The 18,863-nt window shown below is 46.6% G+C and overlaps 1 protein-coding gene and 1 long non-coding RNA gene across 2 annotated transcripts in view; both read right to left on the bottom strand.

Annotated features, from left to right (window-relative positions):
- Window positions 1-59: 59 nt before the first annotated feature.
- LOC147659058 (uncharacterized) lies at window positions 60-1,735 on the bottom strand. The gene is made up of 2 exons (XR_015307327.1): window positions 250-1,735; window positions 60-206 (listed from the first exon to the last, which is right to left on the bottom strand). It is a non-coding gene; the product is annotated as an uncharacterized LOC147659058 (long non-coding RNA).
- Window positions 1,736-5,699: 3,964 nt separating this feature from the next.
- The window catches only part of TYMP (thymidine phosphorylase), a 318,282-nt gene continuing 305,118 nt past the window's right edge, over window positions 5,700-18,863 (bottom strand). The window contains exon 10 of the mRNA XM_086952002.1: window positions 5,700-8,435. Within this exon, the coding sequence (XP_086808128.1) occupies window positions 8,263-8,435 (173 nt within the window). The 3' untranslated portion in view covers window positions 5,700-8,262. The remainder of the gene's footprint in view (window positions 8,436-18,863) is intronic.

The raw sequence follows: 18,863 nt of genomic DNA, 5'->3' as shown, positions 1-18,863 counted from the left end.
CAATGCTCCTGTAAGATATTTAAGTTAAAACTTATATAAGAACACCCGTAGAAGTGTAATGTGTTCAAAACAGATTTATTACAAATGTGTGGTTAATTTACAGTCCTTTATAGCACCCATTCCTGTTCAAAGAACGTCCAGCACTCATTGGCCCAGATGTCCTAATGCTTTGCACTAGTATGGTGTAAAGTGGTAGCACCGATCTACTTTTGCACTAGAATAGGGGCCTTTTCACAGCACCAAAACCACATTGTGCTGCTTTACATCAAGTGAGTCATTCTGGAGCAAGATCACAGCAAACAACTATAGGTTTTAACACAAGTTCTGATATACCAAGGTAGACTGAGAGGAAGTGTTGACACTCATAAGGAGGCATGCGTTGATTTCCCCCAGGAACTGATACAGTGTATGTGTGCTGCAGTGCACAGCACACATCCAGTGCGTTTGACCCTTCTGCGATTGTCTACACATAAGAATTGTACTGGAAGGATATGCTTCCAGTACAAATCCTACGCTGGACAGCGGACCTTTGCCTCTGCGCCATGGTCCAAGGCTGTGTGTGGCGCAAAGCAACCTGTTGGGCTTTCTGCTGGTGTCTTCCAGTGGCAGAGGGCATAATCCTAGTAGTAATGGTCCTGTGCTTTGCTTTCCCATGTGCACGACTCATTAAATATGGATGTTGCTTTGTATAAAGTATCTCTTTGCCCTTGTGTTCAGGTTGTCTTCATCTTTCTTTACAGCTTTATTTTAAGTGCATGCATAGGCCCCACTATCTGATGGGGTAAGCAGGGCAGTGAATCAAGAACTATAAAAGTCAAAACAAAGGAGCATAACAGCCACGGAATAGCAATGTGGGAAAAGCGAGTCCAACTCTCATATCCCCCTGCGGTAGTGGAGGTCCTCGGTTACACCTGGGCCTAGCAGCGGTCTGCACAGTTAAGCGCGGTGAGGCGGGGCGGGGCGGGGCGGGCGGGGGAGTTGACAGACAATGGAATTGGATTTATTTATTTAATTTTCCCTATTCAGTTATCTGTCGACTTACCCTCTCTCGCACCTCACCCCACTGTGTACGGACCACCACTGCCTGGGCCAATATCCTGAATATGGGAAGGACAAGTACAGGAAGGTAGATGGCTCAGCTTATCTCGAAAACAGGCAGTCCTTTTAAGGTGCTATCTGTCCTGTTTAATTATGACTATCTATTATTATAGTGTGCAAAACTGCTCCAAACAATCTGCTTGCACTACATAATCAAAGGAAAATACATATTTCATACAAAAACACAAAACTAGCTACAATCATTTTTTGAGATAAAAGTTTCCATTGAGAACTTAACTTAATTGTTGTAAGTTGCACAAGGAAAGTATAGCAAAACAGGTGTTTGGAATGAGTTGGGATCTAAAATGAAAAAGGGTCAGTTGCACAAACCCTCTACGAGCTTATCATAAAGACCAGGACCCACTCCGCAAGGAGAGAGAATTAGAAAAGAGAAAGAAAATACAATCCTCACAGGAACCAATACAGGTAACATACACTACTGTTTAAGGAGCCCATCCAGTGTAGGGAAAACAACAGTTCTCTTCTCCCAGTCCTGAATCTCCAACAATTACCAACAATAGGCCTTCTGCAAGTTTGGTTTGTCTGATGGAGTCAGCTGGGGTTTTGAGAAGTATTGTGGCATCATTCACTGGATGGCCCCTTTAAGCGGCAGGAGCAGCCCTCGCTACAGACTCATCTGCAGGTTGTGGCCAGGCAGAAGTAAACGTAATAAACCCAGCAAGATCAGATAGTTACATTCATTTCCTACTCTTAGCACAAACAGAGTTTGAAAGTTTGGTGTTGAATAAGGTACCTCCAACAGGGAACGTGTCTGCTAAAGCCCATTAATGAAGGCGACCAACCAGATCTGTCTCTGTGAGTCACCTCGCAAGATGCCCGAAATATTACTAGAGAATCCTGAGGTTATTTCTATCAAAAGGTGGCAACATAAAAAGCGCCAAGGCTGAGCATGTGATCTCACTGATGTACCTCTGCCCGCAGTGGGTGCTTCTCCACCCATCCAGAGTCCCTCTTCTGTCTACTTCGTGCTCAGGTGCTCATGACAATATTTCACATCAAAGGCAGCAGGTGGCCTTAGCTTCTCAGGTAATGCCCCTGGCACATTGTCGCTTGTGGAGATTAGAGATCTGTGGGTTTAGGATTATTGCCTTAACTGACGTCCTTCTTTGGCTCGCAGCAGAGTCTTCCTTCTTAGGTTTTCCTAATACATTGGTCAGAAAGATTTTCTGTTTTATTTAGAATTCTAAAAAGGCTACAATTTAGACTTGCAACAGAATCTATCGAAGGAAAACAGGAATGACCTTGGTCCACTTTTGCTAAAATGTTGCACGGGTGCTTGTGGAGTGCAAACCCACAAAGAGCTGGTTGTCAGACAAAAACTATTTAGACCGGTTGATGTAAAAACAGACTACCATATGACAGCCCACCCAATATAATCCCTCTTCTCCTTTGGTGGGATGGTGCAGAGGGAAAAAGGTGGGAGGAGTAATTGACTGTCCCATATGGAAAGGGTTGCCACCTACAGAAAGAAAGCCGGTTTATTCCTCAGGACTAGTTTGTCCAGGTTTAAGCAGGTGGTGGGTTGGCAAACACACACCTCTTGCAGCGCACTGACAAGTCACGCTGAAGTGATTGCTGCCAAGATCACAGTTTTGAGGGGCAACTGTGAAGAGGTTTAAACAGCGACCCCATCAAGACTATTAGAACCACATTGAGGTCACATTGGGGCATAACAAACGGTGAAGGAAAAAAAATGCATGCCCCTTCAAAAACTTTTAAAGAATAGGTCACTTCAACAAAGATGGCTGGTCAAGTAGACAAACTAATGCTGAAGGGATGCAATATGACCTTTAACAGAGCTCACTTCATACGTCTACTAGAGAAACAAAATACATCTGATAGGTGTGGATTTCAAGGGAGTCTACAGTCACATTTACACACCTGACAAGATAATGTAAGCCAACTATGGTGGCAGGCAAAAGGACCTCAAATGTCCCTGGTCGCTCTCCAGGCATGAGGGTGGAAGCTTTGGAGGTCAGGTTGTAGAACGTGCTTCTCCGAATGGGAAAAGAGAACCCCTCCAAGAGGTAACTGGATCAGAGGACACATACACAGTGGCAGGAGGTCTGCATACAACACTTTCCTTGGCCATTCTGGGGCGATCACAATAGCTTGGGCCCACTTTAGGCGCAACTTCATCAAGCCTCGAGGAGCTAAAGGCATGGAGGAAAAGAGTAGTGAAAAAGAACATTTCCTCACTAACCAAAAGACATTCTAATTGTTCCCTGCAATTGAAACTGGGAGGGTCAGAAATGTGCACAGTGTGCTTTGTCATGACTGGCAAATATGAGGGGTATAAGCCTTTAATGGTTGACAAGATGACAAAGACTCGGATTGTCTCCCCTGGTGGTTGGTGAACAGCCAGATCCTTTTGCCTGCACCCAGAGCCTCAGACCTTTCCACTAGAGAATATTACACCTCACGCCTTACTGCTTGTTCACATACCACATCATGGGCACATCATCTGTCAAGAGCTGTACAGATTGGTTGCAAACTTAAGGAAGAAAAGCTTTCAGGGCCAGGGGAATTGCCTGCAACTTCACCAGGCTGATGTGCTGAACTTTCTCTTCTTGAGGCCACAGGCCTCAGATTTTCTGTTCTCTCGATGCACACCCCGCCATAAAGTGGAGGCGTCCATAAGTACCACGCTGGTGGTGGTAGTGGAAAAGAGGGCATCCCTTGCATCAGATACTCCTCTACTGAATACCATAGCAAGTCCACTGTAGTACTGGGCAATCCTGACAACATTGGAATCACTGCATAGGGAGGCACCACTGGACAGCCCTCATGTGCCAGTGTGCGTGAGTAATCAGTAGAATGCAGGAAGAAACTGCAACTGCATGATTGGTATTTGAAAATATATGCACTGCAAGTCGAGGGATAGGACCTAGTCTTCCGCTTCTGGTGCCAAAAATACATGAGCCAGGTAGAGCTTCCTGAACTTTTGTTTGCTAAGGTAAAGTTTCACGAGTCTGAGGTCTTAGATCGGATGCAGATCACCCTCCTTCTTAGGAATAGGAAGTACAGGAGTAGTATCGGAGCCCAATTTGATGCTATGGGAACAACTTAATTGCTCCTCTTAGCAACTGGTCCGCCACCTCCTATTGCAGAATCCAAAGGTGATCCTTTAAAGGAAGTAACTGAGGGGGAGTGATTTGGTAAGGGGCGCATTGTGGAGAACTGGGTTCCAAAGGGACCCCCAGCCGTGGAAGGCTTCACCTAAAATCTACGGGTCCACAGGCGTTTCTTTTAATCAAAGAAGTGAGGCAGACTCTAGAGTGAGGAGGGAAACAAGATATTTTATTATACAGAATATAACTTGAGGGTCGGGCATAATTCCTCTATATAATCTGCAAGACACACAGGTCCATTGTATGGCCCCCAGGCCAATAAAAAGGATGATGTCCTTCCTCTAACCGGTGTGTTCCCTTTAAAGAAGGCCTAAAGTGACTTTTCAGATGGTACGAGGATGGGGAGAAGGAGGAAGGCTGCTGGGCTGTTTGCTTTTCCATGTGCCTCTACATTGCCAGTTTGGCTGTTGGACAAACTAGGAAGGCTGGCACTGGCAAAAGGGAAAACCTTTTGAGTGGCCACAAAACTTCTGACACGGTCTGTGGAAGTCTAATTCTGAGGATGCTAGTCCGAAGGATTGGGCAGTTGTTCTGCATGCCTTAAACTTCACCAGGGCTGCCTTGGCTTTGTTACCCACAGGTGAAAGACATCAAATAGCATATCCATGAAACTTCCCTCCACATCTCCGGAAAGGTCAGTGGGCCTCAACCATACCTGCGTCCTTAGGGCTACAAAGGAGCCCATAGCCTGGCCACTTAACCTACTCTCTCAAGACCTGCTTTGATTATTTGTCTTGAGAAATCCTGGTCATCTCTGACCAGTTCTGCAAAGCACCCCTTCAGGTAATCTTGTATGCATGATACCATCATATCTGCCATTTCCCATATTGTATGATTGCACCTCGTCAGTAATCGTGTGGTGTTCATGGAGCGCAGGGCTAAGCTTCCTGCAGAAACTACCTTTTGCCCTATTGCCTCCAATTTCTTGGACTCTGTGTGGAAGGACAATGAGAAAAGACTATGATTCTGCTTGGTGCAGGAGGAAGCCTGAACTACCAACCTTGGCGATGAAGGGTGTGTCCCCTGGATCCAGTCTGTACTAGAGGGTGATTTATTCCAAATCATCTTGATGGGGATGAGTAAAGCAATGCTAAGAGAAAGTGGTGGTTCTTATGTCATTGAAGTGGGCTGTGGTTTAATTTGCGATTTCATCAGTGACCATGTCATGAGTGATGTAATATGTGAGGCCATAAGCAGTGCATTGCAAGGGGGTAAGTTATACTTAGCTTAGGTAGCTAAAACTGCTGAATTTCAATGGTTTTGTTAGAGTGAAATGTGAACTTAACTGTAACGTCCATGTATACGTTGTTTTTTTCAGTGAATTATTAAGTTTTTTTTAAATTGTATTTCCTAACTATAATGTCCCTGTAACCTTTGTTTGTTTTTTTCCAGTGAATTTCAAAGGTTTTTCAAATTCCATTTCTAAAATATGTCCCTCTAATGTTTAGATTTTTGTTATTAATTTGTATAGTTTATTTTTAATAATAAGTGTATTACAATTTATTTTTATTGTAGTTTTTTTGTACTGTAGACATTCTTTTTTTTAATAAATAGACTTTTTAAATGTTTAGAAAGATAGACTTCACATACGTAATTTATGTAAATAGAGAGAGAGAGAGAGAGAGAGAGAGAGAGAGAGAGAGAGAGAGAGAGAATAAATATGAATGTGGTCCAATGGCTAGAGCTGTCAATCTCGGCAGGGATGCTTCACACCCTGTGATTCTGGGAAAATCACTTAATCTGCCCGTGCCTAACAAATCAATGTGTCCATCTGCAACACAGCTGGTGCTCATGTAAAGTGCTCTGATACCTTCGGGTCGAATTTGCACGATATAAAACTCCCCCAAAAAATAAAATATATAAACAATTTTGCAAAGGATCTTCATGAGCAGGAAACAAGGGAAGGCAATATTCTTAATTGGAGGATCAAATGCTAAAGAAGTGTGAAAAATCTAGTTTTTATGAGTTAAGCTGTAAGGATTTGAAAGGCATAAATTGAGACGTCCAGATAAGAGACTGGAGTTCAGCATCCTTGTTCAGTCAGCCTACCCAGCAAACTGGATGCCATCTGCATAAGCGAAGAAGGTGAAACCAATGTAAAATAATGTAGATACCAGGGCTATGTAGACTCTGAAGAGTATGGACCTCAAAGATAAGCCCCGTGGAATACCGAGTGGAAAGATTTTACATTCTGAACAAAAAAGGGGGGGGGGCACAAAGGCAGCTAGAGTCCTCTCTGACAAATAGGATTCTCTACAACTCAGAGCTCCGGAGACAATCCCATCTGCTTAAGCCTCTGTGCAGCTTTGGAAGGTTAGTGATCTAAAAAGCCACTAAGACAGCTGTGGCCCTTGCAGGTAAGAGCAGTGGGGCCGTGTGGGACAATTTCGACAACGATAGTGAAGGAAATGTATTTATTTATTTAATTCTCCACATGGAAGAAATGGAGCTCTGTGTACATGTGCATGCCAAATGTGGTGTCATAAAACAAGAGGTAACATTGAGAAATCATGTTTTGGGACCTTCATTCCTGAAACTAAGCCCTCTCCCGCGTGACCAATCTACACAAACAGCTCAAGGATCGAATAAAAGTCCAGTACGTGAATATTTTTATGAGAATTTTCATGCATATTCATCTAATTTCAGCATGGTTAAAAGCAAAACAAATAATGTGCTTCTGGGCAAATGCACACCTCTCACAAACTGCAGAAGCACCTCTACCATACAAATGTTGGGTTCCAGATATGAGTACCAGCGGGGGTTGGGCAAACTTTTAATTATGAATGCGTAATCCTTGGCAGATGCCAATTTTGGGTTACTTGTGTCACTTCTTAATCTTCCTTATGTTTACACTGAATTTGTTTGAGCAAAAATCTCTTGTACTGTGACCTGGATTGGATTGGAGTCATAGCTACAATGTGCTGTGCCTTCGATATTTAAAATGGAACTTGCAGAATTTTGATAGACAAGCTATATCTGGTATCTCTTCACATGCCTCTAGCCCCATTGATTTCAGGTGGTGCAGCAGTGGTCGCAGAGGTCTCCATCCTCTTGCAGAAATATAATCGTGCTGGGCATCTCACTAGTTGCCATGTGCTGCTGACTGTTGCAAAAGGCTACAACCCTTAAAAAACACGTTTGCACTTTGCTGCAAAACTGCCACTTTCTAAATGAAAATATGAATCTCGTACTTTAAGATTTAAGATGATGTGTTGGTACATCTTCTTTAAATTGGCCACTCACCACATATCTGTACCAATGGTTCAGATTTCACTTACGTTTTGGGGAGGTTAACCCCTTCATGCCCAATCAAGCACCTCTTAAACACATATTTCTCAAAAACTACTGAACAAATAAAGGAAAGTGCAATTTCTGAGTAAAGTTCTAAGTTTGCGCTAAATTTGGTGTAATTCTATTCAGCCTTTCTACTGTATTGCAATGCAGTCTTTCTAATCGGAATTAAAATGGGAAATTGATGTTCTGGTATTCTACCCCCATTTTTCTTGTGCCACGTCAATTTACTTTCTGGAAGGCCCAGACGTAAACCAAGGTTTACCCTTTTTAAAACTCTCCCATACAGGCTTAGCTATCACTTGTTCTGTACGATTTCTGATCAGACCACTTCCTGTTTTTCTCAGGCTTCTGAAGGATTTTCAGCCAATCAAATTCAGACTTGGTAGAGAATTAGGAAAGAATGAGGTTATCAATCTCTGAAAGGAAGGCAGGGCTACATGAAGGGCTAGTGTGGGGGTGGTTGCCACATCTTATGCTCCTGCCAGAGAACAATCTCTTCAAGACAGCTGTGAAGAGGCTGAATCAAGCTGCACGGTTCACATCTACTACAGAAAACAGTTTTACAGCCTGTGGCATCGTTTTTCCCTCTGTAATCATTCACAAGTGTCCACGAGTGAGGTGTTCTTACAATTGGTGATATTGATACATCTGTAGTTTAACCTGGCGCAGACTATGAGGCAGCGTCTTCAAATTACTATGAGGTCCATGTGAACGTCTCTCAGTTTTTAGCATTCTGTCTCCTGTGCAGTCCTTCTGGATGGATGATCTCTGTGATTCTTGAGCCCGGAGTAAAAGGCATGGTGTCTCCTAGGACCAGGGCAGCCTGGAGGGAGAGCATCTGTCTTTCTTCTAGGTGTGGGGAGTCATGATGGATTCGGATCCAGGATGTGCCTTTGGGTAGAAAGGTGGAAAAGAAAGAGTGAGATCTTTTGCTGCAACATCAAAAACAAACTCAAAGGATCGCTAATGCAATCTCTGTCAAGCATGCCTTCACAACACCAAACAAGCATTTGCAATGCAATGGTCTCGGCATCATTAAAGGTAGAGCTATTGGCATTGCTCATGACATTTCTTTTTTTTTCTTTAAATCATAAATAAATGGCATTGTCATTTACATTGCCAATACACACCACTCTGCACCTGCACTCACTACTCTGCACTCACTACTCTGCACTCACTACTCTGCACTCACTACTCTGCACTCAATACTCTGCACTCACTACTCTGCATTCTGCACACTCACTCTGCACTCACTACTCTGCACTCACTACTCACTACTCTGCACTCACTACTCACTACTCTGCACTCACTACTCTGCACTCTCTACTCACTACTCTGCACTCACTACTCTGCACTCACTACTCTGCACTCACTACTCTGCACTCACTACTCTGCACTCACTACTCTGCACTCTGCACTCACTACTCTGCACTCACTACTCACTACTCTGCACTCACTACTTTGCACTCACTACTCTGCACTCACTACTCTGCACTCACTACTCACTACTCTGCACTCACTACTCTGCACTCACTACTCACTACTCTGCACTCACTACTCTGCACTCACTACTCTGCACTCACTACTCTGCACTCACTACTCTGCACTCACTACTCTGCACTCAATACTCTGCACTCACTACTCTGCATTCTGCACACTCACTCTGCACTCACTACTCTGCACTCACTACTCACTACTCTGCACTCACTACTCACTACTCTGCACTCACTACTCTGCACTCTCTACTCACTACTCTGCACTCACTACTCTGCACTCACTACTCTGCACTCACTACTCTGCACTCACTACTCTGCACTCACTACTCTGCACTCTGCACTCACTACTCTGCACTCACTACTCACTACTCTGCACTCACTACTCACTACTCTGCACTCACTACTCACTACCCTGCACTCACTACTCTGCACTCACTACTCACTACTCTGCACTCACTACTCACTACTCTGCACTCAATACTCACTACTCTGCACTCACTACTCACTACTCTGCACTCACTACTCTGCACTCACTACTCTGCACTCACTACTCTGCACTCACTACTCTGCACTCACTACTCTGCATTCTGCACACTCACTCTGCACTCACTACTCTGCACTCTGCACTCACTACTCTGCACTCACTACTCACTACTCACTACTCTGCACTCACTACTCACTACTCTGCACTCACTACTCTGCACTCACTACTCACTACTCACTACTCTGCACTCACTACTCACTACTCTGCACTCACTACTCACTACTCTGCACTCACTACTCACTACTCTGCACTCACTACTCTGCACTCACTACTCACTACTCTGCACTCACTACTCTGCACTCACTACTCACTACTCACTACTCTGCTCTCACTACTCACTACTCTGCACTCACTACTCACTACTCTGCACTCACTACTCACTACTCTGCACTCACTACTCTGCACTCACTACTCTGCTCTCACTACTCACTACTCTGCAATCGCTACTCACTACTCTGCACTCACTTCTCTGCACTCACTACTCTGCACTCACTACTCTGCACTCACTACTCTGCACTCACTACTCACTACTCTGCACTCACTACTCACTACTCTGCACTCACTACTTTGCACTCACTACTCTGCACTCACTACTCTGCACTCACTACTCACTACTCTGCACTCACTACTCTGCACTCACTACTCACTACTCTGCACTCACTACTCTGCACTCACTACTCTGCACTCACTACTCTGCACTCACTACTCACTACTCTGCACTCACTACTCACTACTCTGCACTCACTACTCTGCACTCACTACTCTGCACTCACTACTCACTACTCTGCACTCACTACTCACTACTCTGCACTCACTACTCACTACTCTGCACTCACTACTCTGCACTCACTACTCTGCACTCACTACTCTGCACTCACTACTCACTACTCTGCACTCACTACTCTGCACTCACTACTCTGCACTCACTACTCACTACTCTGCACTCACTACTCTGCACTCACTACTCACTACTCTGCACTCACTACTCACTACTCTGCACTCACTACTCTGCACTCACTACTCTGCACTCACTACTCACTACTCTGCACTCACTACTCACTACTCTGCACTCACTACTCTGCACTCACTACTCACTACTCTGCACTCACTACTCTGCACTCACTACTCTGCACTCACTACTCACTACTCTGCACTCACTACTCTGCACTCACTACTCACTACTCTGCACTCACTACTCATTACTCTGCACTCACTACTCTGCACTCACTACTCTGCACTCACTACTCACTACTCTGCACTCACTACTCTGCACTCACTACTCTGCACTCACTACTCTGCATCCACTACTCACTACTCTGCACTCACTACTCTGCACTCACTACTCTGCACTCGCGATGGACGACAGAGGCAACGCGCAGAGATTACGTCACTAGTGCACAAACTGGATAAGCACTGGATGAGCACTTCCTTACCCAGCGCCCTTTCAGGAAAGGCATGCAATAATCAGAAGCCCCTGACACTGACCTGTCCGCTGGGATGCGTGTGGCCAGCAGCAGCGGCATAGCTGAAAATGATGCCCCCTGCACAATGTGATGAGGGGTTCACGAGCCTCTCATATCTTACAGATATAGTTTGGCCCTAAGCTGAATGGGGGCGCCCTTGAGGGGGTCGTGGCCCCGTGGAGTGCTGGGGCCCTTCTGAGCCACAGGGACTGCAGCAGCCTTTGTTACCCCTGGCCAGCAGAACTTTTCCAGACACCTCATGTCTCACTCATCGAGCGTGACTCTCACTCCATCCATCTAGCAGTCTTACTGTTGGCGAGTCTCATTGCACCATGGAATAGAGTCTGGCACCTAACAGTAAACTTTTTTCTGTTAAAACATTAATTTTCCATCCTAACTCTCACATCTCACTTTGGTGCACTCTTGGACATTCTGTGCGCACATATACCAGAGAAGAGCGTGTCACGCTGCAGCTGGTGTGAGATTTGTGATTATAACTCAAGCAGTGGTCTTTTTTCACATTTGTGGTGACCGCACGCAACCCTAACCACTCAGTTTAAGTGTGCAAAGTTTGCAATACTAGAAGCACTGAGAAAATCCTGAGAACTCTCACAGGTGCACGAGTATGAGGTAATCTCTTTCTTTGCTCCTCTCAGGGACTGAAACCTGTCAGAAAGGTCTTCTAATTGAATGTCGAAAACCCGTAATGCAATTAAACGCCACCGAGGTAGGTTACCACTTAATTCGTTTATGAGAGATTTGTATCTGCTTAATTGTGCACGTCCACTGGAATAGATTACAAAGTAGCTCCATCAATACACTTTACATTTCAGATGAACTGTGAACAATCTCGCGGATACTGCGATTAAGGAATGGGGTCATAAACGCTGCAATGTATTGAAAGAAAACTTTCTTTTGCGCGCTAAATATTGTTTATAATCATTAGCCGACGTTCAAGCTTTATTGTTGTTTAGACTGGAGCAGGATAGCTACAGAAGGGGCCCACAAAGGGGAAACTCGCCTGTCATTGTTCCACATCTTTGAGAGATGTTTGCCTTTGCCTGACAACGTCACTTTTATAGAAACCCTTCATTTAGGTTGTCACATTATTCTGAGTTATTGTTTGATTGGGGAAAGCTAGCAAGTGTGGGCCCCTCGGGGGATTCGGGTGCACACATATTAATCATAGGGGGTCAAATCCGTCGCTAGGGGGCTGAGGAGTGGTGCCTGTTACACACATGCCCTGTTGGTGTTCCAGTTCTGCGTGTGGCTGGGGCGCAGCTGCGGCAATATTTCCCTATTATGCATGCATGTCATTCCCGAACTCAGTGAGCGCAGGTAGGACGGGAAGTCAGGCAAAGTCGCCTGTGACGGGGGCGGGGCTGCGTACGTAACCGGAAGAGAAGGCGGAGTGAAAGCGTCTCGCGAGTCGCGACGCCAGAAGGAGAGCGGAGTCCCTCAGAATTGATCTGGTAAGTTACAAAGGGCTGGGGGGGGGGGCTCGGTTCCCTCGTTGTGTGTGTATGCATGTGTGCGACGGCGGGGGAGAGGGGGGGGTGCACTCGTGTGTGTGTGTGTGCGCACGCGCGTGTGTGTATGTCTGCGGAGGGGGGGTGGGTGTCTCTGTATGTATGTGCGTGGGCGCTTGTGTGTGTGTGTATGCGCATGCGTGTGTGGTGCTTGCGCTTCCCAGGAGACAGCGCCTGGCCACAGCGCGCGTTCCAGTTACAAATCGCCTGGAAGGATGCGCGTGGCCGGGACTGTCTCCTGGGAAGCATGGTCGCTGACAAAAGATCTCCGGCGGAGACGCGCTTCCGCGCGTTGACGCCGAGACCTAAAAACAACTAAGAGAATTCAAGGAAAATATCAACCACAACATCAGCTCCCACTACAGATTTCAAGGAGAGCATTCATATACAATCAGCAAGTACAAGCAGCACCACAAAGAGAGTGAAGGGAAAACTCAAGCAGCATATCAGCCAAATTGTCAACCCTCATTAGAGATGGCGAACAGAACATGAACATAAGCGATACCACCAGGAGCTGAGCTCATCATAGACACCGATAACATCAGAGGAGAAACAGCTGTACTTATCCTAATCAACCCCTCTGCAGCATTTGACACAGCCTTCCACAGCACACTCATCAGAAGACTCTACGAGTATGGGATTCAAGGACCAGCACTCAACTGGATCTGCTTCATCCTCACAAGAAGGTCCCACAGACTCAGACTGCCACCTTTATATCACAAGCCACGCAACTACTATGCAGCATCCCCCAGGGTCCTTCCCTCTGCCCTACCCGGTTCAGTCTCTACAAGGCTCCACTCTCTGAAATCATCGGATCTCAAGGCATCATCATCATCATCATCAACTTCTATGCAGACAACACCCAACTCACCCTCTCTCTGATGGATAAAACGCCCACCTCCAGAAACAACTTCACCAACTGCATGACCTCGTGACAGAATGGATGAGAACAAACTGCTTGAAACTGAACTCCGACAAAACTGAAGTACTGGTCTGTGGAAGCAAGAAATCCCAGTGGGAAGATACCTGGTGGCAGCAGAACTCGGACCCACTCCAACACCCATCACCTATGCCAGAAATCTGAGAATCATCCTGGGCCATAAGCTCAACATGACAGCACATGTCAATATAGTGAGCAGTGCTTGCTTCCACATCGTGGCCCCGTGGAGTGCTGGGGCCCTTCTGAGCCACAGGGACTGCAGCAGCCTTTGTTACCCCTGGCCAGCAGAACTTTTCCAGACACCTCATGTCTCACTCATCGAGCGTGACTCTCACTCCATCCATCTAGCAGTCTTACTGTTGGCGAGTCTCATTGCACCATGGAATAGAGTCTGGCACCTAACAGTAAACTTTTTTCTGTTAAAACATTAATTTTCCATCCTAACTCTCACATCTCACTTTGGTGCACTCTTGGACATTCTGTGCGCACATATACCAGAGAAGAGCGTGTCACGCTGCAGCTGGTGTGAGATTTGTGATTATAACTCAAGCAGTGGTCTTTTTTTCACATTTGTGGTGACCGCACGCAACCCTAACCACTCAGTTTAAGTGTGCAAAGTTTGCAATACTAGAAGCACTGAGAAAATCCTGAGAACTCTCACAGGTGCACGAGTATGAGGTAATCTCTTTCTTTGCTCCTCTCAGGGACTGAAACCTGTCAGAAAGGTCTTCTAATTGAATGTCAAAAACCCGTAATGCAATTAAACGCCACCGAGGTAGGTTACCACTTAATGCGTTTATGAGAGATTTGTATCTGCTTAATTGTGCACGTCCACTGGAATAGATTACAAAGTAGCTCCATCAATACACTTTACATTTCAGATGAACTGTGAACAATCTCGCGGATACTGCGATTAAGGAATGGGGTCATAAACGCTGCAATGTATTGAAAGAAAACTTTCTTTTGCGCGCTAAATATTGTTTATAATCATTAGCCGACGTTCAAGCTTTATTGTTGTTTAGACTGGAGCAGGATAGCTACAGAAGGGGCCCACAAAGGGGAAACTCGCCTGTCATTGTTCCACATCTTTGAGAGATGTTTGCCTTTGCCTGACAACGTCACTTTTATAGAAACCCTTCATTTAGGTTGTCACATTATTCTGAGTTATTGTTTGATTGGGGAAAGCTAGCAAGTGTGGGCCCCTCGGGGGATTCGGGTGCACACATATTAATCATAGGGGGTCAAATCCGTCGCTAGGGGGCTGAGGAGTGGTGCCTGTTACACACATGCCCTGTTGGTGTTCCAGTTCTGCGTGTGGCTGGGGCGCAGCTGCGGCAATATTTCCCTATTATGCATGCATGTCATTCCCGAACTCAGTGAGCGCAGGTAGGACGGGAAGTCAGGCAAAGTCGCCTGTGACGGGGGCGGGGCTGCGTACGTAACCGGAAGAGAAGGCGGAGTGAAAGCGTCTCGCGAGTCGCGACGCCAGAAGGAGAGCGGAGTCCCTCAGAATTGATCTGGTAAGTTACAAAGGGCTGGGGGGGGGGGCTCGGTTCCCTCGTTGTGTGTGTATGCATGTGTGCGACGGCGGGGGAGAGGGGGGGGTGCACTTGTGTGTGTGTGTGTGCGCGCGCGCGTGTGTGTATGTCTGCGGAGGGGGGGTGGGTGTCTCTGTATGTATGTGCGTGGGCGCTTGTGTGTGTGTGTATGCGCATGCGTGTGTGGTGCTTGCGCTTCCCAGGAGACAGCGCCTGGCCACAGCGCACGTTCCAGTTACAAATCGCCTGGAAGGATGCGCGTGGCCGGGACTGTCTCCTGGGAAGCATGGTCACTGACAAAAGATCTCCGGCGGAGACGCGCTTCCGCGCGTTGACGCCGAGACCTAAAAACAACTAAGAGAATTCAAGGAAAATATCAACCACAACATCAGCTCCCACTACAGATTTCAAGGAGAGCATTCATATACAATCAGCAAGTACAAGCAGCACCACAAAGAGAGTGAAGGGAAAACTCAAGCAGCATATCAGCCAAATTGTCAACCCTCATTAGAGATGGCGAACAGAACATGAACATAAGCGATACCACCAGGAGCTGAGCTCATCATAGACACCGATAACATCAGAGGAGAAACAGCTGTACTTATCCTAATCAACCCCTCTGCAGCATTTGACACAGCCTTCCACAGCACACTCATCAGAAGACTCTACGAGTATGGAATTCAAGGACCAGCATTCAACTGGATCTGCTTCATCCTCACAAGAAGGTCCCACAGACTCAGACTGCCACCTTTATATCACAAGCCACGCAACTACTATGCAGCATCCCCCAGGGTCCTTCCCTCTGCCCTACCCTGTTCAGTCTCTACAAGGCTCCACTCTCTGAAATCATCGGATCTCAAGGCATCATCATCATCATCATCAACTTCTATGCAGACAACACCCAACTCACCCTCTCTCTGATGGATAAAACGCCCACCTCCAGAAACAACTTCACCAACTGCATGACCTCGTGACAGAATGGATGAGAACAAACTGCTTGAAACTGAACTCCGACAAAACTGAAGTACTGGTCTGTGGAAGCAAGAAATCCCAGTGGGAAGATACCTGGTGGCAGCAGAACTCGGACCCACTCCAACACCCATCACCTATGCCAGAAATCTGAGAATCATCCTGGGCCATAAGCTCAACATGACAGCACATGTCAATATAGTGAGCAGTGCTTGCTTCCACATCGTGGCCCCGTGGAGTGCTGGGGCCCTTCTGAGCCACAGGGACTGCAGCAGCCTTTGTTACCCCTGGCCAGCAGAACTTTTCCAGACACCTCATGTCTCACTCATCGAGCGTGACTCTCACTCCATCCATCTAGCAGTCTTACTGTTGGCGAGTCTCATTGCACCATGGAATAGAGTCTGGCACCTAACAGTAAACTTTTTTCAGTTAAAACATTAATTTTCCATCCTAACTCTCACATCTCACTTTGGTGCACTCTTGGACATTCTGTGCGCACATATACCAGAGAAGAGCGTGTCACGCTGCAGCTGGTGTGAGATTTGTGATTATAACTCAAGCAGTGGTCTTTTTTCACATTTGTGGTGACCGCACGCAACCCTAACCACTCAGTTTAAGTGTGCAAAGTTTGCAATACTAGAAGCACTGAGAAAATCCTGAGAACTCTCACAGGTGCACGAGTATGAGGTAATCTCTTTCTTTGCTCCTCTCAGGGACTGAAACCTGTCAGAAAGGTCTTCTAATTGAATGTCGAAAACCCGTAATGCAATTAAACGCCACCGAGGTAGGTTACCACTTAATGCGTTTATGAGAGATTTGTATCTGCTTAATTGTGCACGTCCACTGGAATAGATTACAAAGTAGCTCCATCAATACACTTTACATTTCAGATGAACTGTGAACAATCTCGCGGATACTGCGATTAAGGAATGGGGTCATAAACGCTGCAATGTATTGAAAGAAAACTTTCTTTTGCGCGCTAAATATTGTTTATAATCATTAGCCGACGTTCAAGCTTTATTGTTGTTTAGACTGGAGCAGGATAGCTACAGAAGGGGCCCACAAAGGGGAAACTCGCCTGTCATTGTTCCACATCTTTGAGAGATGTTTGCCTTTGCCTGACAACGTCACTTTTATAGAAACCCTTCATTTAGGTTGTCACATTATTCTGAGTTATTGTTTGATTGGGGAAAGCTAGCAAGTGTGGGCCCCTCGGGGGATTCGGGTGCACACATATTAATCATAGGGGGTCAAATCCGTCGCTAGGGGGCTGAGGAGTGGTGCCTGTTACACACATGCCCTGTTGGTGTTCCAGTTCTGCGTGTGGCTGGGGCGCAGCTGCGGCAATATTTCCCTATTATGCATGCATGTCATTCCCGAACTCAGTGAGCGCAGGTAGGACGGGAAGTCAGGCAAAGTCGCCTGTGACGGGGGCGGGGCTGCGTACGTAACCGGAAGAGAAGGCGGAGTGAAAGCGTCTCGCGAGTCGCGATGCCAGAAGGAGAGCGGAGTCCCTCAGAATTGATCTGGTAAGTTACAAAGGGCTGGGGGGGGGGCTCGGTTCCCTCGTTGTGTGTGTATGCATGTGTGCGACGGCGGGGGAGAGGGGGGGTGCACTCGTGTGTGTGTGTGTGCGCGCGCGCGTGTGTGTATGTCTGCGGAGGGGGGGTGGGTGTCTCTGTATGTATGTGCGTGGGCGCTTGTGTGTGTGTGTATGCGCATGCGTGTGTGGTGCTTGCGCTTCCCAGGAGACAGCGCCTGGCCACAGCGCACGTTCCAGTTACAAATCGCCTGGAAGGATGCGCGTGGCCGGGACTGTCTCCTGGGAAGCATGGTCGCTGACAAAAGATCTCCGGCGGAGACGCGCTTCCGCGCGTTGACGCCGAGACCTAAAAACAACTAAGAGAATTCAAGGAAAATATCAACCACAACATCAGCTCCCACTACAGATTTCAAGGAGAGCATTCATATACAATCAGCAAGTACAAGCAGCACCACAAAGAGAGTGAAGGGAAAACTCAAGCAGCATATCAGCCAAATTGTCAACCCTCATTAGAGATGGCGAACAGAACATGAACATAAGCGATACCACCAGGAGCTGAGCTCATCATAGACACCGATAACATCAGAGGAGAAACAGCTGTACTTATCCTAATCAACCCCTCTGCAGCATTTGACACAGCCTTCCACAGCACACTCATCAGAAGACTCTACGAGTATGGGATTCAAGGACCAGCACTCAACTGGATCTGCTTCATCCTCACAAGAAGGTCCCACAGACTCAGACTGCCACCTTTATATGACAAGCCACGCAACTACTATGCAGCATCCCCCAGGGTCCTTCCCTCTGCCCTACCCTGTTCAGTCTCTACAAGGCTCCACTCTCTAAAATCATCGGATCTCAAGGCATCATCATCATCATCATCAACTTCTATGCAGACAACACCCAACTCACCCTCTCTCTGATGGATAAAACGCCCACCTCCAGAAACAACTTCACCAACTGCATGACCTCGTGACAGAATGGATGAGAACAAACTGCTTGAAACTGAACTCCGACAAAACTGAAGTACTGGTCTGTGGAAGCAAGAAATCCCAGTGGGAAGATTCCTGGTGGCAGCAGAACTCGGACCCACTCCAACACCCATCACCTATGCCAGAAATCTGAGAATCATCCTGGGCCATAAGCTCAACATGACAGCACATGTCAATACAGTGAGCAGTGCTTGCTTCCACATCTTATAAATGTTACGAAAAATCCTCAAGTGGCTCAAGAGGAACAACAGACAAACAGTCACGCATGCACTCATCAAGAGTAGACTTGACTACAGAAATACACT

This window comes from Lissotriton vulgaris, unplaced genomic scaffold, assembly GCF_964263255.1.
Source record: "Lissotriton vulgaris unplaced genomic scaffold, aLisVul1.2 SCAFFOLD_968, whole genome shotgun sequence".
NCBI lineage: Eukaryota > Metazoa > Chordata > Amphibia > Caudata > Salamandridae > Lissotriton > Lissotriton vulgaris.
Note: the sequence above shows the minus strand (reverse complement) of the source record. Positions and strands in the feature narration are given on the sequence as shown.